We start from the raw sequence: 25,840 nt of genomic DNA, 5'->3' as shown, positions 1-25,840 counted from the left end.
GAAATTCAACTGAGATGAATGGTGTTCCTAATGTTCATGGTCATTATAATCACATTTATAAAGGAAGGCATTGGAATTCATTGCTTTACATCATGAAATGTAGAAGTGAAGAAATCATATATTAAGTAAAGCTATAATTACTTATATACACCTACTGCAAATTGTCTTCAAATCAGTGCAGGAAAGTAAGATATAATAGGAGACGATTGTAGATTTACGGTGGTATGGGAGTCTAAAATAAAAATGATAGAATTTGTTCATACTTTGCCAAAACGTTGTATCTATTGATACATGTTGAAAAATATAATAAAAATGATAGGTCACCGCGCATTTTCTCAAGCTACAGGACGGGACAAAATGACACATTTTGTACGGATTATACAGGAAAAAACACCATTTTGTGATTAGAAACTAAACAAAATGATAGAATTGTTAAATACTTCAGGAAAAGATAGCTTTCAGACACTGCTTTGAGAATATCAAAAGAAAAGATAGGGTCACCGTACGTTTTTTCCAGCTAAAATACAAAATAGGAAAATTCCATACAGAATCCTTCAGAAAATGCACTTTTTAGAGTTACCTCCCCTTAAAATGCCAATTTAAAAAATAAATAAAAACAACCAAAAATAATTAACATTTGCAAAAATATCAATATTTAGAAGTTATATTCTTATAAATTGGTACTTTTAAATGAAAATGAACATTAAACATCTGCATTCCTGCATCAAATTTTGCTAACTTGATGGACAATCTGGACCTTTGATTCTCTGTTTTTTACAATCCAAGATGGAGGAAGACACCCATACCACCTTAAGAAGATGTGGTATGAGTGCCGATGAGACAACTCTCCATCCAAGTCATAATTTGTAATAAAAAAAAAACCAAACAAACATTAAAGGTGAAAGTACCATCATTAACACGGAGCCTTGACTCACACCGAACAGCAAGCTATAAATTTCATAAGATTGTCTTTTAAGTTTAGAGCATTTAAAAATGAAATGCAATCGTATGTGCTTTTAAAAACTGCAGATCAAACGTGCTTGTCATTTTAGTTCTGTTTTACAAATTATTCAAACTATAACGATTAATAATCATACATGTAGCTACAGAGGCGTTCGAATAAACTAATTCTTTTTATGTCTACATGCATGCATATGTTTGAAACAACAAATCGGTCATTACCTTTGAATGGATGTTTTGCACCTTAAAATCAGAAAGAATAGTTTACGGTAACACTTTGCATGTACATGTATCAAAATTATAATAATAAATCATTATTAACAAAAATTCCGATATAACTTCTGATCAAATTAAAGACACCCACAGAGTTTTTCAGAGAAATAAATGCTAATCCTCTTAGATATAATTATTATGGATATCATAAGATACTAGTAAATCAATGAAAAAATGATGACTCTTTTAAATATGAATACGGATAGTATTTTGTTGGCAAATTATGTAATCTCAACAAATTAACTCTATCGTTAGAAATGTTAAAGAAAAACTTAAAGAATGAAATAGAAAATAACGAGAAAAAAGGATACGATGTTAATGACATATCATTTGATTTCCATAGACAGTGTCCTTAAAATGCATGATATGGATCGGGGAATGCATGATATGGATCGGGGGCCGCATGGTCATTTTCCTTTCCCATTAACATCTTGTTGGTCTTGGTGTTTGTTTGTTATTTCGATAATTTGTAGCGATGGCCCAGATCCTTGATAGTTTAAATCTGCCTAATTTAATCATTTATTATTCAAACTCTATACGATTGCAGCTTGGTATATGGCTTGAATATTTGTCGGTTGTATAGCTGTTTAGGTACATGTCTTTTTAATATTTGTGTTTGCTTTTACTTATTGGTACCCTAGATATTTTCTTCGGTTGAACATTGTTGGTTACGGGTAAGTATATAAATTTATGTTTTTCAGACCAATCTTGATAATTACAGTTCTTGTTCTGTAGTTTTGTTATTTTACATTTATCTTTCGTACTGTAATAGATAATTATCAAACCTGAATTTCATTTGTCTCTAGAATTAAATTTTCATTGTTGCAAATTTTTTTTCAATGGTCGAAGTTTTTTATTACACGACAGTTTAATATTCTTAATTGTTAATATTTCTCATACCTTTCAAAAATTCATTCATAAGAAATCATGTTCAGTTCAGTACAGCTTAATAATATCATTTGGACGTATTCAATGCCCTTATAAAGGTCGGGATTCCGTTTCACATAACAAAAACTTACGAATCAGATATTTTGGTATTGTCTATCATTTAATACACATTTCACATGTTCTCTATTTGTTAATAGTTGACTGTTTATTTGGATTTAAGTAATATTTTCCAGAAATATTTGCTATAAAGATCATCAATCATAAACATATAGTATGCGGTCATAAGCAAAGCTTCCCAGTAGACGTCATACAATGTATAAAACATAACCATATTTTCCATCTAAATCACTCGAATAAATGTTTTCTTTGCTCTTTCTGATTCAAACTGAAAGAAAAATTTCAAACAAACCAATCAACGATTCCTTAGCAGTTACATGTTCAATATGTTCTGTGGGAAATAAAAGTATCAATGACTAACATTGAAATAAATCCTGGGATTGTTTTGGCATCCGTTTCCCTTCTCCTTGAGGCTCTAATTGAACATAGATTTATAGTTCAATAACCGACTATAGATACTGACTTTATAACTTGACGTAATATCATGTACTTCGAATAGACTAGATATGGACTAAAGAAGATCATTGACATATCGTACAAAATTAATGTACTCAAATTTTCAGCACTATTCAAAATAAAAATCAAGCTAGTAATTATATATAAGAAGCTGTGGAATGAGTGCCAAAGAGACAACTCTCCAGTCAAGTCACAATTTGTTAAAGAAAATCATTAAAGGTCAAAGTACGGTCTTCAACACGGCGCCTTGGCTCACACAGAACAGTAAGCTATAAAGGGCCCCAAAAATTACTAGTGTAAAACCATAGCTCATTGACCAATATTATCTTAACCTAAATTTAAAGTACAAATTATTATCATAACATAAAAATCATAATAGTTTCAGTTGTGGAATCTTTATGTATTTATCTGGTTTGTCTTTTACTATTTTGAAGATGTTGTTGTATTTTTGTCGTTTTTCGTTGTTTGTCATTGCGTTGTCTGTTTTTCTTCGACTTAAGGTGGTACCTAACACTACAGGGAGATAACTCTGTAATATCAGCTAAATGTTTTAATTACGTTGCGTTGTGAAGGCAATATAAAGCTTCTGAATGATCAAAATTAGTGTTTGTCAAACTGCTATATAACCAGTGTAATTTTTCTGATAAAACGCTTGGTTCAAATTTTTTGAATTTTTCATATTTTTGTAAAAGGGTCAAAGTAAATACTTTGTCAAAATTTTATGAAAATTAAACGAGCCAAATTGATTTTAGTGTAAGTGTTGGGTACCACCTTAAGAGTTTTGAATATCACCTAGGTATCGTATATCATCTATTTATATCAGACATTATACAGGGTTCTTCTTCTTTTTAATCTGTTTTTGGGCTAAATATGTTGGACCTGTAAAGATTAATATTTTAAGGTGTTTTGGTATACCACTGTTACCTGACTAGAGTGGAGATAAGAGCTCACATTCATGTTACAGCTGATTTCAATGAGTATGTAGCTAAAGGTAATATCTTCTGTTCGCTAGCTTGTTAGCTGAACCGGGAAGTCATTGTTAGGAAAGGTATGCTATCCTCCTTTCGAAGTAGCCTAGTCCTACAGCCAGATAGATCGGTTATCCGTCGGACTATTCTACTCTAAAAGGAGGTAAGTTTACCTAATCTAACAATGATTTCACGGTTCAGTTAGCAAGCAAGCTAACCAAAGATATTACCTTAAGCTATATTGTACATGATCATTGAAATCGGCTGTAAAACCTATCAAATTTGATATTTGTCTGCTCATCATGAGTCTGTTATTCCATGATTGATTTCGGTTGCTCTTTGTCATTATTGTTTTGGTTTATTGCTTGTAGCATAAACCGGGCCGATATTTTTTTTCTCTTTTACTAATAAATTGTTTCACTTTGCTATGGACTTTTATAGCTAACTACACGAAATCATTGTTTTTTTCGAAATATTCAAGCTCCTACTGTCGTTTACAGTCTTTTACGTGGGTATCTGGTGGTCGTTAGCTATTTCATTAGCTATGGACTATGGTACAACGTCCTTATATTTTTATATGAAATGAAACGGTCTGAAAGCTTAATTCAGAAGTCAACATTATTATACAAATCTGATAGCAATGTGTTTTTTATGTATATTAAGGAAACAGATGCATTTTTTTTATAAAATAATACTTGATTTTGCCTTGATAATGCTTTGTATAAATAACAATTGGAATGCAAAGAAGGTTATTAATAATGCTTGATGCTATGTATGTACACCTCCAGATGGTGTGTCTTGTGTAGGGTTAGAATGTTTTTCTGTAAGATTAATATCAGGAATGTACATCCCGTTTTGAAAATTAAAAAAAAATACAAAATTGTTTAACCCAACCATATTTAAGGAATCCAAAAATCAATTGTCTTACAATTCTATTCTTGTATGATTGGGATAAATTGCATTGCTGTGTTTTTGTTTATTCTCAGACTACATTGCCTAGAGGTATATTGTGAGGATTAAGATATCTCAAAATAGGTTTAACCCAGTCGCATTTTTGCGTCTGTCTAAAGTCAGGAACCTCGGCCCATTGTAAATCTTGATTGTTTTTTTGGTTTTTTTTCAACTTCGGTTCATTTATATGTTTCGAAGTTTAGGTGTGACTTCGATTTCATATGAACTACATGTAGTACACAATTTTGTTTAGGGGCCAACTGAAAACCCGCATCCAGGTACGGGGATTTCTCATGGTGTCTCATTAGCAATCGTTATTTAACATTGTAATCTTTACCTAAAAAACTACTGTTTTCAACCTTACGATAACAAGCTTTATGTTTACACGTTACGCACTTTTTCCGGAAAAAAATATTTCACGCTGTCAACTAAACTTAAAATTGACAAGTTTAGTAAGAGAATAGAAATCACAGTGACAGTATTACACTAAAATCTAAAATTGATAATTAAAAGAAAAATCGTTGATAAAAATTAAACCCAGATAAAACCAAAACAAATCAATTAAAGACATACTACGTTCATGTGTTAATTTCAAGTTGGTAGTTGTATTTTGAGATTATTTACTTATTAGATATATTCAGGTGGTCATCTTTTATTCCACTAGATCTTTTAGTTTCGTTCTTTCCCCTTGCAATTAATAAACATAAAAAAGATATGAGAATCGAAACGGGGAGTGTGCCAAAAATACAAAATCTTGACAAATGAAATATATGCCTGTAATGAGAAATTTAGTTAATAAACACAAATGTGTATATTTTGCCTTTGAAAAGAATTAGATATACATATAAGTATTTTGGTAATTGATTGTATTTTCATTGTTAAGAACGATGTAGCCTCAAATACAAATTTAAATATACGATTTTGAAATCATAACCAAAAAATAAACGCTTTTAATTCTGAAATAGCGTACTTGAAATGTGTTATAATTTACGACTATGTTACATATTATCCTAATTAAATGTACATAATGCCATCTTGTCGCGCATCATTTTGACACTATATATTACTAAAATTCAGGGGAAAATGTTAGATTTCAGGAGTCCTATAATTGGTTTAGAATCAATATAAGTACAATTTCTGTAGTTGTCCTATTTAAGATTAAGTTCAAGCTAGTGCATCTATTTTGATTTACGAATAGGAACGATAGGGCTAAATACTAAAACATCTGCTCAATTTCTTTACATGATTATTCTTTCCAATTTTGCCAGAAATCACAAATCAATTGTTTCTTCTTTTTACTTAACTTCATCTGTTAACTGTTACTGTGGCTATTTTTAAGTTCTATTCAGCAAGCTAATCACAGTAGGTTACGGTTTAATTTCAAAATGCAAAGCAGTATCATAAAATTAATCCAGGATGTCCGATATAATATGTAAACCCCCACTCCACCACACTCCAAATCAGAAGACGTCTTTTCTTTCTATAACTTTAAAGTAAATACATGATCGTAGCTGGTGAAATCATTAACCTTACAAGTACTATAATTAATGGTTTAGAATATAAAAGATTATAATAAAAAGGTTTGGAATAAAAAGGTTAAGATTAAAAAGGTTTAGAATAAAAGATTTAGAATGAAAAGGTTTAGAATAAAAGGTTTAGAATGAAAAGGTTGTGACACTACTAGTATGTTATATACATATACACATTCATGTATCTACAATCTGTCGATACCTGTATCTTGGCATTGCACAAGGTCATGTTTTTCTCTGACTGTTTATAACGTCTTTACACTAAATCCATTGGATGTTGGATGTGTACGGATTGATAATTTATTCTTAGATGCATGATTTTTTTATTAGGTGTTAGTGTTTTTGAACTAGCTGTCAGTTAACTGCAAGTACTCTCAGATCTGTTCGTAGTGTCTTTTTGTTGTTGGGATGTACAAGTACCCGGCCACGTCCACTTGTATTTTTGTCCAACTGATGAGTTATGCCTTTTTCAACTGATTTTTATAGTTCGTTCTTATATTTTAGTGTTATACCACTGTCCCATGTTAGTGGGAGGGTTGGGATCCCGCTAACCTATTAACCCCGTCACATTATGTATGTATGTGCCTGTCCCAAGTCAGGAGCCTGTAATTCAGTGGTTGTCGTTTGTTTACGTGTAACATATTTGTTTTTCGTTCATTTTTTTATATAACTAAGGCCGTTAGTTTTCTCGTTTGAATTGTTTTACGTTGTCATTTTGGGACCTTTTATAGCTGACTAGTATGCGGTATGGACTTTGCTCATTGTTGAAGGCTGTACAGTGACCTATAAATGTTAATTTCTGTGTCATTTTGGTCTCTTGTTGAATATTGTCTCATTGGCAAGCATACCACATCTTCTTTTTTTTTTATATTAGAATAAAAAGGTTTAAAATGAAAAGGTTTAGAATAAAAAGGCTTAAAATAAAAAAAGGTTAAGAATAAGAAGTTTGAGAATAAAAAGGTTTAGAATAAAAGGTTTATGATAAAAAGGTTTAGAATAAAGGTTTAGAATAAAAAGGTTTATGATAAAAAGGTTTAGAACAAAAAGGTTTAGAATAAAAAGATTTAGAATAAAAAGGTTTAGAATACAAGGTTTAGAATAAAAAGGTTTAGAATAAAAAGATTTAGAATAAAAAGGTTTAGAATAAATATGCTGGAATTAAAAGAAGCCTTTGTTCAGTGCTTGTCGTTTGTTGATGTGGTTCACAAGTGATTCTCGTGTCTCGTTTTGTTTATTGATTTATAGACCGTTGTTTTTTTTCTGTCCAGTGAATTGTTTTAAACTATACATTTTGGGGCCCTTTACATCTTGCTGTTTGATATGAGTCAAGGCTCTGTGTTAATGGTTTTAATTTGACGTATCATGGTTTTCTTTTTACACATTGTGACTTAGATGGAGAGTTGTCTCATTGGCACTCATACCATATCTTCTTAATTCTACGATAATGTCGATGCACTAAGTAAGTAAACTTAGCCTTTTAAAATCAATTTTGCTTTTTATTGGGACATCACAAATTTATCACCAAAATGAATATGCTTTTCCTCCCGTCACTGGTTTAATACGGTATGCATTAAAGATTGCTTATTGGATTGTCTGTAGGTTAATTCTCTCTATCATTTTTTTTTTTTTTTGGGGGGGGGGGGGGGGGGGCTTTAAAGCTTTCTGTTCTGTGTGAGTCAAAATCTGTGTCGAAGGTCGTACTTTGACCTAAAATGGTTTACTTTTACACATTTTGAATTGGGTCGAGAGTCTAAGATATCTAAGATAATGCCGATGCACTAAGTAAGTAAAGCCTTTTAAAATCAATTTTGCTTTTTACTGGGACATCACAAATTTATCAACACTATGCTTGTCCTCTTGTCAACGGTTTAATACGGCATGCATTAAAGATTGCTTATTGGGTTGTCTGAAGGTTAATTCTCTTTGTCATATATGAAATTCATTCCTTGCGTTTGTAAGTAATACGGCAGATTGAACATGCCTATCTCTCAGGGCAAAAGATTAGACGTCAATTTTTTGTTTTGATGAGTGGAAATTGACAATCTTCCGAAATGCAAACAGACAGAAACATATTCTCTGATTAATCCTAATGACATAAATTGATATTGATAACGTGGCATTGCGCGCGATAACAGTATGTTGAATGAACAGAGAGGGAAAAAAAACGTGCTCGATCATTAAAATCACTCTTTAATAAAACAATGATTTCAAATAATGTAATCGATTTTACACTTATAAATGTTGCTTGTTACTCCCTAAATGGTGATATATCGTCGTGTTTTTATTTGTAAATTAGGTACACAATAATATAAAAAAAATCAGCCCTAAGGCTTGTTTTCATCGAAGAAAAAAAACCCAGAACAAACATGATTTAAAACATAAAGTTCTTTTAAGTGTCTTTGTATTATCAAAATAAATAATTGTGACAAATTTCAAGTATTCATGCCTCACATTAAGACTTAATGTGCCTTTCTCGAGTCAGAAGCCTGTAAATTAGTGGTGGTTGTTTGTTGTCCTTTATCCTATGCGTTATTTGTTTATTGGCCTTTTATAGCTGACTATGCAGTATGTGCTTCGCTTATTGTTGAAGGTCGTGCGGTGATCTATTATAGCTGTCATTTGATCTCTTTTGAAAAGTTTTCATATTGGCATACTACACATGAAAATACCGCACATGAAAAAAGTAAAAGAAAAAAGTATGATTGGCTATCGTGTTTGTAATTAATACAACCAAACTTCTAAATCAAGTATTTGTATCTGTGGTAACGAAATCCATGACTCAATAATATACCAGGATTATGTTCATTGAAATCCAAAACGTCATCACATACACGAGCATAGAAAACGAGTTGGGATGTATAAAGTTTAACACGTTAGACGATGTCAAAGGATCATCACCATCCAAAAACAGAAAATTGACAATAGGAAACGAAAAATCTTCCCTTGTATCGTGAATTTTGTGTAGAATTTCCTGTGTTAAACTGAAGTATTTAAATAGTCATTGCTGTTTACATTTGATTTAAATAAAGTGGATTTCTTTGGCTAATTTTCAGAAGTATATATATATAGAGAGATAATTCTTGGTTATATCACGATAGCAGTTCATTAAGAAACGGGTACAAGTGTTATTGTATTGTTTAGTTATCAGTTACAGACAATAATGTATATATTTGCGACTGATAATGTAAAATTATGATGAGTTGTCAAGTGTTCGCAAAGAGTAACTAATCATTGAATGTACATGATATTACATATACTAAAACTCATAGATCATAATCCTTTTGAAAAGTAATAAACACACCTAAAATCGTAATTTACTGCAGACACAAGACTTGAATTAAGTACACAAAGGCATTAATTGTCTTTTGAACGCTAAAGGTGTAACATCTTACACTATTCTTGTAATTGCTGAAACTAACATTACTTATCCGAGATATTGAGGCATCAAAATATATCACACAATTCGACAAAACAATTTTATGTGTGAATGCAGTTTAAACTTTCATTTACATAAAATGTTATAAGGCCCTACTGCTTTACTTTTTTATTATGATAAAAGTTTTAGAAATTGTCACAAAACCGAAGAATATGCTTCATCTGCTTCACAACGATATTTCTTTATCAATGTGGGGGTCAAAACATTTTATATTAAGGAAAAAAACATATCCCCCCTTTTATTAGGTTAAATGGTCGTTCCCTTCATATGCGGTATTAAACTTCCAACAATAAAACTTTTCTTCTACTTTTATTTTTTTTTCTAAGTAGATTATCATGCTATAGAAAAATTTTAATAAGTATATTATATATCAGTATTTAACAAAATACGATGTCTTGTATAAAAAGAACATTCACGTCAGAAAAACTTGTCATAAATGGAAAGATTACAGAAATTTATGTCTGACATTATATAAGTAGCAACGTTATTATCGTAGATCATTTCATGTAACAAGTTAGTAACATATGTCCATGAATGGATCACTGTTTTGAAGTGGTAAAAGCACGTCAGGTCAAATAAGTTAAAAAGAACGCCAGTTTACGTGGAAGCAACTAACTAGTAGTTTTGCGATAGTCGTAAACTAATGTAAAAAGATAATTGGGGAATGTAACGAATGGCTTTTCCGGAAATAACTATTGTTTTTTGTGCTCCTAGTAAAATACAAGATTAAAAAAGGAATATTTTATTACAGATTTTATTTATGTTGACTTAAAGCAGTATATGAAAAAGGACAAGGAATCGATATTCAATTTGTTTCGCCGAAGTTATTAATTATATGTCACTTTTATATTAGAGAAGCGGACAATTTTTAGATTTTGTTGTAAAATTAGACACCGGGGCTCTAATATAGTTTAATGATAACTAATTTGAAAGTAGTAAACTTATTGCAAGTGCTCGTTGGAATAATCAATCAGGACAGTTTGAAAGTGAGGTTATTTTTAGTGCGGGTGTGATACTGAATTGGATTTTTTTTAAAGTTTGCAAATAAATATCGAGATATATTGTAATTAAAAGAATGTCAATTAAAAAAGTGCTAAATGTTCTTGACAAAGGATTAGTGAATTTGTTATATATGCTTCGTATCGTACTAGAAACAATTATCCGTGACCATGTAAAATTGGTGATAGAGTTGTATTCCTGTATCGTTACTGATCATATCAAATTAGTATGCTTGTATCAGTTTATTACTGAGATCTTGTTAAATTAATGTAGTTGTAACAGTAAATTAGCTATGATCATCTTTAATTAAATAGCTGAACAAGTTAATATTAAGAATGATAGGATGACCGTGCTTCGAAGCGCTAATAATGGTCAATGGCACGTCATCTAGTGAAATTATTGGTGGAATTTCAAACAATGATTGGGACACGAACGACTCGTACTATACTCAAGACAACGACGATCTGTTTGCATTATCTTTCAATGAATTCATGAATGGTGATTTATTTGCCAATGTAACCACGGGTTTAGCTCTGGTACCAAATTCAACAAATTTCAACCAAAGGGAATATATGTCGTTGTACCTTGGGCCTAAAAGGAATAGGTTCCCAATTGTTATTGGTCTAACAGTTGTCTATACAACTATATTTTTCACAGGGATTATGGGGAACCTGTTTACTTTTGTAGTTATATTGAAAAACTTTTACATGCGAACTGTGACAAATTACTATCTTGCATCTCTCGCTTTGTCTGATTTACTGGCACTTGCATTTGGTAAGTAATTCTTATCTATTAAATATATATTTTGTAGCTATAGTTGTTTCTTTTTAAGTTCTAAAATAACTTTTGCTTTGTGTTGTTTTGCATATGATTTTTTTATTATCATTTAGCAGTTAGGTAACGCAAATAAGTGACAGTGGCAGTAGTTTGTTGCTGTATATCATATTGTTTGCATTTATTTTTTTGTACTTAAATCAGGCCGTTACTTTTCTCGTTTTAACTGCTTTACATTCGTCATCTCAGAGGAGTTTTGTTGCTAGTAGTGTGGTTTATGTTTTGCTCGTTATTGAAGGTCAAACGGCGACATGTAATTGCCTACTTTTGCATCATTTAGGATTTTTTAAGAGTTGTTTCATTAAAATCAAACGACATCTTCTTATTCTTTTAAGAAAGGTATACTGTGGATTCATTTATTTTCGTGGGCATCAATTTTTGTGGTTCGAGAAAAAACTTGCGTATTCGTTGAAATTTAATTTCGTGGTTTTGGCAAAGTCTAAATACATTTCTTTTGAAACTTTAAAATTGTTTGTATAGTTAAATTCGTGGTTCCTCTGTACCAACGAAATCCATGAAAATTGGTACCCAACGAATATTAATGAATCCACAGTAATATTCGTTGCATGAATGATTGCAACTATAATCTTACACACAGCCATGCTGCTGTTGATTTTTCGGTCGATTCTTTAATGATATACCATGTCCCCGTATTTTTTATATAGATGATTTCGTTTAACACGATTTCAGAATTTCTTTTGATTTTTTTAAAACATCTTTCGTGTTGTTCGATGAAGTTTGATCTCGCCGGAGTTGTGTTAAGTAGGTCTTATCTGTCTTCCGATGTGATTTCTTTGATTTCTCTTCCGGAACAGTTTTGGTATGATAAGGGATCATATGTAAAGGTATAAGTAACTTATTTTTCAGAAATCATTTCCCAGTTAGCCAAGAAGTTTCAATAACATATCCTCTAAATTTTCATTACATTTTATTTATTTAAATGTGTTGTATGTTTAAATGAAATGTAGGTTATACGTCCATTAGACAGTTACCCAAAGACAAAAAATACAAGATAATATATCTAGATGGTACCGTCCAAATCTTAAACAATAGGTAGGTTTCTAATCAAAATATCTAACTTTAAATTGTCATTTTAGTCTATAAAAGTATGAATAAATTAAAACAGAAAGAATAAATGGTTTCACCGGTTATTATCCAAATAAGAAATAAAAATATCAAAATATTAAGAGGAGTAGTAAAATAACCATAGAAGAGTTTAAATTACTGACTTTGAACAGACATATGAATATGTGGTAGTGTTAAAATGATCTTAAAGTCATAAGAAACCTCAAATTAAAAAAAAATAATGCATGTTTTTTATAACTCAATGGATAGTTTTCATTATAAAACTTATGTACATATACCTTTTTCTGGAGAACATTCTTTAATTTGTTTATATTTAAAAGAAGTTTACTTCATTTAAATTGCTTCCTTCCAGGAAGTAATTCCCCGACATATTTTCCGTATGCAAAGTGACCTCAGTGTGACCCATCTCGTAAAAATCCTGTGGTCGCAATACGCATGGATTTCCTTAAAATAAACTATTATCTGATTGTACATGTTAAACACGTGCTCAATATCCATGCTTTTTTGTTGTTTGTTGACAAACATGTGACAATCGTTAAACTTCGGCTTTAAAACACGAACTTTAATTACCTGCCTTATTCTTCAACCACACTGACCGATTGAAAAAAATTATTGACGATTACACGAAATTGATGCGAAAAAAAAGATAAAATCGTGCACAGAAGACTAAGTTTATGATGTATATATGCATTGTTCAAGAATTGGAATAACATTATTTTTCACATGGCACTCGTTTATTATGACTTTGATAAATCCTTAATTTACTGATCAGCGATCTAACAGAGTGTACGTAATTTATATATTTATAAAAGACAATACAATTAAAATCTGTACAAAAAAGCACTTAATTCAAAATAACCATATAACAAAAGACAAAAACCTCGACATGATGAAGTATAGCATTTGAGATCTACCTATACAAATACATTGTATGAGTCTGGCACCGCACCTCATTATATCTATATTAGATATAATGTCAAACCATATTAATAAGATCTGTTGATGCTAGTATGAGTTTGAATATAATGTCATAACTACTAATCCTACATGCAGTTAATTTTATGATAGAAATAAAACTTCAAAAGAAAAGAGAAACCAACTTTTTTTAATTGAACATTGTTTATAGATTCAAAGATTCAGATTCAATAGTTTATTAAAGTCTCACCACATACAACATGATTAAAACAAGATACAATTATAAAATTAATTATACAGTAAACAAATTTAAAACAATTTAAATAAAAATATATGTATGTGCCATTCTTAAAAGAACTATGAGAGACTATTAAAATACATATAATACTTATTCATTTTATAAAATACGACAAATACAGTAGTTAATAATATAAAATACTGTTTCTCCTTGTTAAAATGTTATTGCAGGTTACGGTAACAATATTACAAATATTGGTATTTTTAAACATATATATAATTTTTTCTTCATCAGACAAGTTTATAAACATTATTATCATTATGACACAATATATCAATAAAAAGAGCATGTCTTAGCTCTTCATACAACGGACAATTTAAAAGTACATGTTTTTTATTCTTAATTATATTAAGTAATGATACGTCTATTCCCTATTTAAACACCACAAATTTTTCGAAGAAATTAATAAAAAAATCAATTATATGAAATAAAGAAGAAAAGTAGCAAATAGCTTGTAACGCACATTTCGCTAATGATTTGATGTAGTACAGATATTCTATACACGTATTTTCTATGTTTTAAACACCTTTAATAAACAGGAATAGATTAGTAATCTGTTTTTTTTTTAATTTTATTTGGTTCTTCAATGTATCATGTTTTATTTTTTATTTTTGTTCTATTTGTTTTGAAAACAAAATGATAGAATACTATGTCGTCCATATTGTTTCAACTGTTATAACTTGATGCCATCCGACTTGTTAGTGTAAAAGTTACGCTCTCATTTTTCTATCTGGAGAACCTTATATTATTGACAATATTGGTTTCTGACGTAGCACACATGATTTGGTTACATGATAAGCATTATTATGTCGGGAAACGAATAATGGAATTGACAGATAAACTTTATCTGTTCTACTGTAACACATCGGTATGTTTATTGATTGAACCGTTAAATTAACCTTCAAAGATATATACAGAAGTTATCAATGAATATCAGAGATTGCTTCATATTGCTAATATTTTAGTAGGTTTTCTATATGAATTGCATTTTGAGTAAAACGGCATATTTGCCTGAAGAAAATTGATATTTACCTACTAAAAGGCACCTGTTTTACATGTATAAACAGATTGTAAAATGTTTGTTGTACAATTGGTTTCAGTAAATAACTCTCAGTAAATACATGTTCTCTCTCAATATATGGACTAAAATTATTGCTGTCTTTTGTTTCTGTTTATGTGTGATTTATTTGACTCTTGAATTATCTACAATAATTTTCTAGTTGACAATCAACGATAAAAAGCGCGGATTATTTGATATAATGATAGGTTATTTTGTTGATTGTTTTAATTACATGAAACCGTTCACACCGTTTCTGATATTTCGGTAGTTGAAATTTTTCTCATGCTTTAACTTTGTATATTTTAATTATTTTTCGCCAATCTCACAAGTCATGGTTCTACAATACACAGTTTGTTACGATTTATGCTGAAAAAAATTGTAGAGGTTAAGGTAGATGTCTCCCTTAAAGCTTTTAATATTCCTAAATGCAAATTTCTTATTTAAATAACATAAAATATCAGATCAAATTTTGTAAACATTGAAACGCCTAGGAAGACACGATTCCTATGTGTTTAATTGACTGAATGGGATTCGGAAATGTATTTCTAGCTATTCTTTAAAAGATGATTATATGAGAAGTCTAAAATATGATGAATTACAAAAAGAATACACAGAAAGTCATAAGTAAAGGGTATTCAAGGGTATAACAAATATGGATGTAGACTTCCCTTACGCAGCAACAAGTACCTATTGAACAGTGAATTGCTCGTTGTGTTTGATTCATTAAAGTATATGTCTCTGACGTTTCTTCCTTGACATATAGTCACCAACCAGTGTTGGATACTGAAAGTGTTTCTCACTTTTTTTAACAGTAATCTTATTATTAAGATTAATGAAAAGACATAGAGAATTTAACCTTTAACTATGAATTTGCAATTGCTGGTATTGCATGTAGGATGTTGTAATAGATCGACGAAAAGAAAGTGAAAAAGAATAAGGAAATAAACTACTTCAATGGGTAATGTCAAGATAATATTTTGACTCTGGCGCAAAGCATCCATTTTTTTTAATCCGATAAAAACAATTGAATAATAGAAAAGGCATCGAACATCAAGCTTTAATTACAACAGTTTTCACCAGTGGATGTTGACATCAACGTAAATAAATTCCATTTATTCAATGACTAGAAACACAAAACAATCATGTAGATGGAATAGCGTTCTAGTTTGTCCGATTTAGAATAACCACTGTCGATGTTACTGTCATGAGAAAACAGCAGAGGTCCTGTACAGTATTAAAACATCCGAAAACCCGGAAGTCGAGATAAGAGTGAACATTCTAACTGCCCTAAGTGATTAGTGGATTGTAACAGGGAACATTAGGAGGAGCTTGGACTACTGAAGGATATTGTAACAAGCCAATATTTGAAATAAATATTTATTTATGTTAAAAGAAAAAGAAAAAGAAACGTTTCCTATACATTAACTTTATCATAAATTTTACTTTTGAAAAAAAAACTTCAATCTATACTTAAATTGAATGAGGTACTAAAGAAATCTCTTCATAAAAGAGAACTTTTCAACAGTTACATACTAAACCAGGGTCACACGCACCCCTACTATATCTATTTTAATGTGTTTACTATACAGGTATCTTTTTCTCTGTTCATCTGTTATACAATTATTAGCTGCTTGATAATAAACCTTTAGATATATTTGCGTGTTCCATTATATAAATATATATTTGAACAAAAACAAGGAAATAAAATTATATGCTATAAATAATTTACGGCTATATTTTGAGACATTAATGTTTCATTTGTTTGACGAAATGAAAAAGAATATTATTTATGGTGCTACATGCTAAAATTTGTCATAGGTCATGCTGTGTTAATCTTGAAATGAAAATATATTTATATAAAACCTTATTGGGCACGACCGACTAATGACGCATTGCATGCTATACTACTATATAAGTATTGGTAAATTTACAAGTGCATGTACATTTTTGCTCATAAAATGTCAAAAATGCAGAAAATCTATTTATATTAGACTCATAATACAAAAGGCCTATGTATCAATGAATTTTTGGTCAACAAACTCATGATGGCGTCCTACATGCAAAGGGATGACTTCAACGTTACCACTTGGAACTATTGGTTTCATAGTATTCCCGTATGTAGTGACCTTCTGCTGTTGTCTGATCTATGGTCGGGTTGTTGTCTCTTTGACACATGCCCCATTTCCATTCTCAATTTTATCTATCAAGAAAATAATGAAATATATCAAAAACTCTTGAATATTGTATCAAATGGGACATGTATACTTCATATACATGCGTTAGTGATTTTTTTTAAATAGAAACGGAAAAAGTTTACAATTTGGAAGATGAAGTTAATGTTTTTGTCGTAAAAAAAATGTAATCAAGCGGTCCTAAGTCTTAAGATCAGTCTTAAGTTAACAATGCAATACGACATTATATTAATGTTCATAGTGTATCTTTAATAATTGGTTTACTCTTGCAGTGTTTTTTGTTGTTGTTGTATATCAATCTGGTTGAAATAAACACCATGAGTCCAATCTACGCTAACAAGGATTCAATTTGCATAACGCACTGGACTACTCAATAGTTTGATAATTATAATGTCTGTGAATAGTTATCAAAGGTACCAGGCTTATATATCAATATGCCAAACGCGCGTTTCGTCTACATAAGACTCATCAGTGACCCTCAGATCAAAATAGTTAGAAAGCCAAACAAGTACAAAATTGAATATCATTGAGGACTCATAATTCCAAAAAGTTATGGCAAATATGGCTAAGGTAATCTATGGCTGTGAACACTGAATAATTTACGATTAGTATTTTGAAATAATTCAACAAATTTAACGATTCGTTTGTACTTTCTTATATTTAACTTACATTAGTTGAACATAAAACTGCATATAATGGGCACATGGTGCTCAGGTATATATATTCTTTCTATTATTTAATCAATATATAATAGTCTTTATTCATCAAACATGATTATGCATTTATAAAACATTATATTTCTAAACCAAAATTCTTAATATAAATACTCTCAATAGAAAGTGTGATCGTAAAATTCCGACAAGCTCAGCATAAAGTAAAGAGATTTCTTTTCACAATTTTTGTTTGTTGAAGCCCGACAAAACCCTCAAATTCATGATGTGAAGGAAAACACAGATCCTATCATACTGTTGAAAAGATCAAATTTGTTCACCATCTCCCACAAAAAGTATTTTGTCGAGATAACATGTTATTAAAAGATACAAGATACATTTCTTGTACGTGCAGGTGTAAATAAGTTTTACGGATTTATAAAAGTTTTTCCAAACTTGTTTCCGAATACCATATTTGAAATTTATGTAACATTGTAATATATATCTGTAATTTTTCATTGATAAATACTGTTTAAACTAAATAGGCTTTGATGTCTGTGTCATTTTGGTCTTTTGTGGATAGTTGTCTCATTGGCAATCATACCACATCTTCTTTTTTATATTTGAGGTTAAATTTTATTGGGATCGAAACAATTTACCCTGAAAAAACAGAAAAAATGTTCCTTTAATGATCTCAGTCATGTCTTTTAAACCATTTGTTTCTAATTTAAAGATTTGACAATATATGTATATCCCTAATGTTCTGGGTTAATACATTTCAATAAATATTCATTTTATTCAATGCAATATAAATATACGGTAAGCCTTTGTAGATTGTACACATTTTACACATGTTTATTGATACAGTCATCACTTCTATTTTGATATGAATTATTAGACAAACTTAGTCAGGAATGGATAACCTTAGCTGTATTTATCAAAGATTTTCGCAAATGTTTGTCCTCAATGCTCTTTAACTTCGAACTTTATTTGGCCTTTTAACTTTTTCTATTCGAGCTTCACTGATAAGACTTTCGTTGATGAAATGTTCGACTGGTGCACAAATTTATAGGCCTGATTGATAAATGAGTTTTATTTTCATTTAATAATTCTTTTTTAGTTTCATTTTACTTTCGTGGTTGTCATATTCAATAATGTTTCATTTGCCGATAAAGTCAATATTATATATTGACTGTCCCTTTGGTATCATTCGTCCCTCTTTTATAAGCCGATTTTATTACTTACACGTTGTTGAGCACGGATCACATCTGCTTAAATGCACATCAACTAGTGCAATGATATAAACAAATCCTTGGGTCACGAAATATAAAAAAAGAATAATCTATAAAAATATGTCTCTATTCTCATTAGTAATATTATGACAATGTCTGTTTTATTTAATTAGTTTTTCAATAGATTTTATTTTATGGTAGATTGTGTAAAAAGTAAATGTCACATAATCCGCTTCGTAAATCTTCTGCAACGAAATAAAGATCACAATCAAAAAAATAATTTTAAGATATCAAGGTTATTAAGTCAAAAAAAATAAAAACATATTTTATTGTATTTAAGCTTCAACATTTTCCTTGAACAAATATTAAAGACTACATATGTATTAATGTAATTGAGAATATAAAAGTGTTAAAACAGAATGTTAGAATCCAGCATATACCAATAAGTTTAAAGATTTGTCTTCTTAAACGAACTATAAAACGTTTCAAAGGTTACAGTAGTATATAGAATTATATCTTGCTGAACACACTGAATCCAGTTTTGGTCATAGCAATACCGACACAAAACAAACAGGAAAAACTCAGCAATTATAAGATACATGAATGTTGGGGGTCCTCAATGCTCTTCAACTTTAAACTTTTTTGGCTTTCTAACTTTTTTACCTGAGCGTCACTTATGAGTCTTATGTAGACGAAACGCGCATCTGGCGTATCAAATTATTAGCCTTGTACCTTTGATAACTAATTAAAAATAGTTATTGGTCTCCTTTCCTCAGTTCTGAAGACTGTATATAAAGATTTATTTATAAAAGAGGGACGAAAGATACCAAAGGGACAGTCAAACTCATAAATCTAAAACAAACTGACAACGCCATGGCTAAAAATGAAAAAGACAAACAGAAAAACAATAGTACACATGACACAACATAGAAAACTAAAGAATAAACAACACGAACCCCACCAAAAACTAGGGGTGATCTCAGGTGCTCCGGAAGGGTAAGCAGATCCTGCTCCACATGCGGCACCCGTCGTGTTGCTTATGTGATTACAAATCCGGTAAATAGTCTAATTCGGTAGGTCAAATTCATGAAATTAAACCTTTCTGGATTTTTATTATTGCTCGATTTAATTATCATTTTCTGCAACGTAAATATTCGCCTATAATTTGTCATGAGTTTATGTAGACGAAAAAAACTTTTAAAAAACCTGATATAATAACTTATAAGCCAATTATGTTTCAAGATTTGGTAATCCTTTGGGTTGAATCCGTTACTGGCAATGTTTCGTAAGACCCGATAGTCAGTACTGCAGTGCTGACGGGTAATACCATTGATACGGTCATTACTTGTAAATTTACAAATAACAAAATGTCATACTATCCGAACAACTTTATATGGGAAAGAAAAACGAAAATTTTGACAGCAGCACGGAAGATGTAGAGATTTTGTTGCCTTATTGAATTAGTATGGAAATTGCCTTGCTAATTCAAAACGAAATTTTCTAAACATGTAAGGAAAACAAATGTTGGTGTTGTAAAGGTAATACAATGGCAGAAAATCCGTATTTGAGGACAAATTCTGTGATATCAAATATGTTTACTCGAGAAAAAAAATATGTACTCCATCAACTACTATTGTGATGTTTTCAATACAGTTAAACTCGACACTGTTATTTACTAGCATAAAAGATAGAAAACACGTCAGTACAGTTAGTTGGTTGATACATTGAAGAACAAGATGAGAGATTGTAATTTGTTTAATTTCTGTTATTGATGAAATCTTTTAAACATCAGACATGTACTCTATGAACACAAATCGATTAAAAAACGTTATTGTTTGATTTGTTTCAAAAATGTTGTAACTGCTGCTTTTCACACAATCGATGTGTGGTGTTCTTCAACAAAAGAAAAACTACAACTTCCAACAGTATAAGTATTTTTTCTGACATAGTAAATATTATCACAATTAAAAATCTTTTCCATATGACTGAAATTAAATTAACGTAGTTTGAAGATATATTTTCACGGGAAATCCAGGATCAGACCGATTAAGAAAGTAAAATCACTTAAATACTAAACCCCGAGGAAAATTCAGGTTTAATAGCTAGCTAAACCACTCACTTGTACGACAGTCGCCTCAAATTCCATTATATTGACAACGATGTGTGAACACAACAAACAGACATAATAGGTAAAAAAAAACGTCAGCAATAGGGGTACAGCAGTCAACATTGTCTTAAAATCTTAATAGTTATAAACATAAATGAATATGTAACAAAAAAGCAGAATAAGACATCTAAACAAAGCACATTTATGGTGGCTTATTTTTGACATAGACATAATTTTGGTCGACATAGATTCATCTCGATTAAACATGATATTATCTTTACGAGCCATGATATTATCTCGTTATGTCGACTTCCGTGTTATTTATATTGTGTCATATCATGATAAATTATCGCGATATTCCGTGATACATGCTGCAGAATGCCGACAATTTATCATGACATGACACGATATAATTAACACGCAAGTCGACATAACGGATAATATCATGGCTCGTCAAGTTGAAGATAATATCATGTCTAATCGAGATAAATCTATGTCGACCAAAATTATGTCTATGTCAGAAATAAGCCACCATACACATTACCTTAAATAAAAGACAATAGATATAGGAAGATGTGGTGTGAGTGCCAATGAGACAACTCTCCATACAAATAACAATTTAAAAAGTAAACCATTATAGGTTAAAGTACGGCCTTCAACACGGAGCCTTAGCTCACACCGAACAACAAGCTATAAAGGGCCCCAAAATTACTAGTGTAAAACCATTCAAACGGGAAAACCAACGGTCTAATCTATATAAACAAAACGAGAAACGAGAAACACGTATATATTACATAAACAAACGACAACTACTGTACATCAGATTCCTGACTTAGGACAGGTGCAAACATTTGCAGCGGGATTAAACGTTTTAATGGATCCAAACCTTCTCCCTTTTTCTGAAACAATAGCATAACATCACAACAAAGAAAAACATACGATAAAATATCAATTGGCAGACTTAACTCAATCAAAAAACGTATGATTAAACAATGAACGAATAAATTTGATCTGCGATATCTGAATACAAATGCACAGTTAATTAAATATAAGAGACAAACATTCATGACCAAAAAGCTAACAAACAAATTCAAAAACAGGACATGACTGAGAAATATTTAACCAATCAATGTTCACTTTAGAAAAAAACCGGTTTTTTTATAATCTTGAAGTTTATACAAATGTGGTAAGAAAAAGTGAAGATATTACAAATAATCAAAGCTGGTGTACAGACAAGATCCGTATAAATAAAAAATGACAAAAAAGCATTATAAACAGTATCAACAGGTCGAATTAACAAGAAAATACGATTTGAGAGTACTCGCAGTTACTGACAGCTAGTTAAAAGCCAAAACCAATTAATAATAAAAAATCATGCATCAGAGACTAAAATCGACTAAAACACATCTCAGGGATTTAGTATTTTAACGTCATTAATAGTCAAAGAAGACATGACTTGTGCAATGCCAAAAATAAATGTATCGACAGGTAGTAGTATAGTGAAGAGCGACTTCTATAGAAATAAAAGTTAACGTGTCTGTGTCTCTATACATCTCGCCTCAAAAGATAATGAAATTTAGTTATGTTTTAATTTGCTAATGACAATATCAATATTAGTGCCAATGTGAACTATATTCAGAGATCTTATTACAATATCGGTACGATAACCCTTACTTATAAGTTTGTTTAAAGGTTCGATGAGTTTACAAGGATCACATAGTGATTTCCTCGCTTTAAGTACAATATTACCATAAAATTTAGGATGTGAAATACCATTTTTAATAAGCTTTCTACAGGTATAGCCAAATTTACTAATCAAATCTTTGTATCTATGAAAGAATTTAGTAAAAGTTTTAAGTAATTTATGGTATCGAAATCCCTGACACAACAATTTACCAGTGATGCATTGATTACGTTCGTTAAAATCTATGACATCAGAACACACACGGGCAAACCGAACGAGTTGCGATATATAAACACCGTATGATGGAGCCAAAGGCACATCGCCGTCTAAAAAAGGAAAATTAACAATAGGAAATGAAAAATCGTCTCTTTTGTCGTAAATTTTAGTGTGAAGTTTCCCGTTTGAAATTGAAATGTCTAAATCTAGAAAAGGACAACTGTTGCTGTTTATGTTAGATTTAGTTAAAGTAAGTTCGTTTGGGTAAATTTCTGAAGTATATTTAGAGAACTCTGGATTATTCAACGAAAAAATATCATCCAGATAACGGTAGGTATTTTTGAATGTATCAACCAAATGTAACAATGATGGGTCTTTACTGATTTTGGTCATAAACTGAGATTCATAGCAATATAGAAATAAATCTGCTATTAAAGGGGCACAGTTGGTGCCCATAGGAATACCTACTACCTGACGATACACTTTATCGCCGAAACGTACATAAATGTTATCAAGCAGAAAGTTTAAAGCTTCAATCATATCCTCACATTTCCAGTAAGTGTATCTAGCATACTTTCCCTTTTCGTTACAGAAAAAGGCCTTAAACGAGTTACAGCAAATAAAATTACAATGAGATTTTTCAAAAGACCATTTTATCAAATACAAAAACTTTTTCTTTATAAGATTGTGTGGAAGTGTAGTGTTCAGAGTAGAAAAATCATAACTGTCAACAGAATTGTAAGGACCATTGAAAGCATGTATTTTATCTAAAACCTCTAAAGAATTTTTAACACTCCAAAAATAATTAATACCATTATTTTCATAAGCTTTATTACAAAAGTTAATAACCAGTTCTTTGATAGTAGTAAGGGAGGTGGTTAGAAGCACTGATAGATTTGTAGTAGAACACTTACTGGAAGCGGAGATGAAACGGAATTTAAATGGTTTTTTGTGTAATTTCGGTAACCAGTACATGGTAGGGACTTTCAAATGTTCGGAAGATGCTTTAAGCTGGGCAGTGGCAGTGGTATGCTTGTTAACGATTTGACTCTCTGTGGTGCGCACTGACCTGAATGTAGAGGAATTTATAAGACTACAAAAATTTACAATGCACAAGAACATAAAGCCGGGATGTATAAGTACAGAGCCACGTCATATGTATCAAGAAACACACAAAAACATATAGATGAAGTTCATTAGCAAAAATGAAAGTCAAAAAGGAAAAATGTATCATACAACAATAACACACTAACGATATGTATAAGTATATATGTATCAAAAAAACACAAAAAGAAATAAAGACACACTAACTAAAAAGAAAGACAAGAATACAAAAAATATCATAGAAGAACAACATAATGACGCAATAGAGTCACGTCTCTAATGAATATCAACAAAAACCGACTAAACAGTTTGAGTAATATTTTTAAAGACAAATAAAAGAATAATATAACACGTTATTTAGGCGATAAACAACGTCAGTACCCAGGATCTTTACTCAAGAGCTATCGTGTATTATTTGTGAAGTTGATACGGAATATTTATCAACAGTGCCTTGGTAACTTTCGGTGAAATGGTTGTTTTTAAATAAAAGGACAACACGTTCTTTGACATACCCCTCGTTCATCAACTGTCTGCTCAGACACTGGTAACGTAAAAGATCATAAAAATAAAATTTTGAAGAAAGCAAAACAAAAACTGTTCTCAATTTCTGAGCTTCATTATATATATGTTTTTTGAAAATATTGGTCATATATTAACGAGAAATCCAGAATTACAAAATGACATCAGTGAACAGAATTTTGAAGAGATCAACTTAATTTATGTAAAACAAATGTTTGTTTGTTAAACGAAAACATTACTCTGTTAAACAAATATCAGAAGTTCGAAAAATCTCCGATATGCAATGCGTGTTTTGTTTAAAATCATATTGAAATAAGCTGAACAATTTCGTTAAATCTTACCATATTTGTGCAAATTTTAAAAAATTGAATATGTAAAGATTTGTAAGAAAAGTTGAAATTTACTCAGGATTAAAGTATTACATAATAGAAGATCGTAAAATGAAAGGAAGTTCTCCAAAAAAGACAGGCATGGTGATACAATCCCTAATTGAAACACCCACAGATTCTAACAAAGTTGGATGAACTTTTATTCTTCGTCATCAGAATTAGAAGAAAATGGTTATATAATTTTAATTTTGACATTCTACCTGCTTTTATTAACTGATAAATCCAACTCAGTGTGTAAAGGGCATTTCTGCAATGAGAAAATGTATCTCAGCAAATGCTATCATTCTGTTTCAAGTGGGCACAGGGGATCCAATTACATTTTGTAATATAAGTTATTACCTCGTACTTTTACGACAATCGTATTTATGGGTCTTGGATACTGAATTTTTATCACAGTTTTGAGAAACATAACTTTAAATATCATGAATTTGATGAACTTGTCAAGGAAACTGGATCATCGTAGAATTGTCTGTGTTGCTGCTCTATTAATCGGCTAGAAATTTTACGATGATTAATCAACGATCTTTTGTTTGTAATGTCAAACTCACACGTTGAGGGTTAAATAATCTTACTTTTGCCCATCACAAACGCTAAAATCCAAATATTGACAAATTACAATGATTTCAATTTCCCAAAAGTAGTTGGAGTTAAAATTTCATCATAGAAAAGGATGGAACATCCTTGCCATATAAAAATAATATATTTATTTTTTCAACAAAAATGTTTAATTAAAGGGAAAAGGAACATTTTGATGAGACTGTCGTACAAGTGAGTGGTTTACTGCTATAAAACCAGGTTCAATCCACCATTTTCTATATTTGAAAATGCCTGTACCAAGTCAGGAATATGACAGTTGTTGTCCATTCGTTTTTGATGTGTTTTGTCATTTGAATTTGCCATGTGATTAGGGACTTTCCGATTGAATTTTTCCTCGGAGTTCAGTGTTTTTGTGATTTTACTTATCCTATTTACAATGT

General features: G+C 30.6%; 1 protein-coding gene across 3 annotated transcripts in view; it reads left to right on the top strand.

Moving 5' to 3' along the window:
* LOC139491281 (pyrokinin-1 receptor-like) overlaps positions 1-25,840 on the top strand; it is a 149,297-nt gene that overhangs the window by 95,529 nt on the left and 27,928 nt on the right. The window contains exon 1 of one of the 3 annotated variants that reach the window (XM_071278836.1): positions 10,330-11,351. The exons of 1 other annotated variant lie outside the window; for it this stretch is intronic. In XM_071278836.1, the coding sequence (XP_071134937.1) occupies positions 10,946-11,351 (406 nt within the window). In that variant the 5' untranslated portion in view covers positions 10,330-10,945. Of the gene's footprint in view, positions 1-10,329; positions 11,352-25,840 lie in introns of those variants that run through there. One more of the 3 variants, XM_071278835.1, reaches the window with a different exon arrangement.

Source organism: Mytilus edulis, chromosome 10 (genome assembly GCF_963676685.1).
Source record: "Mytilus edulis chromosome 10, xbMytEdul2.2, whole genome shotgun sequence".
NCBI lineage: Eukaryota > Metazoa > Mollusca > Bivalvia > Mytilida > Mytilidae > Mytilus > Mytilus edulis.
This window is presented reverse-complemented; position numbering and strand designations above follow the sequence as displayed.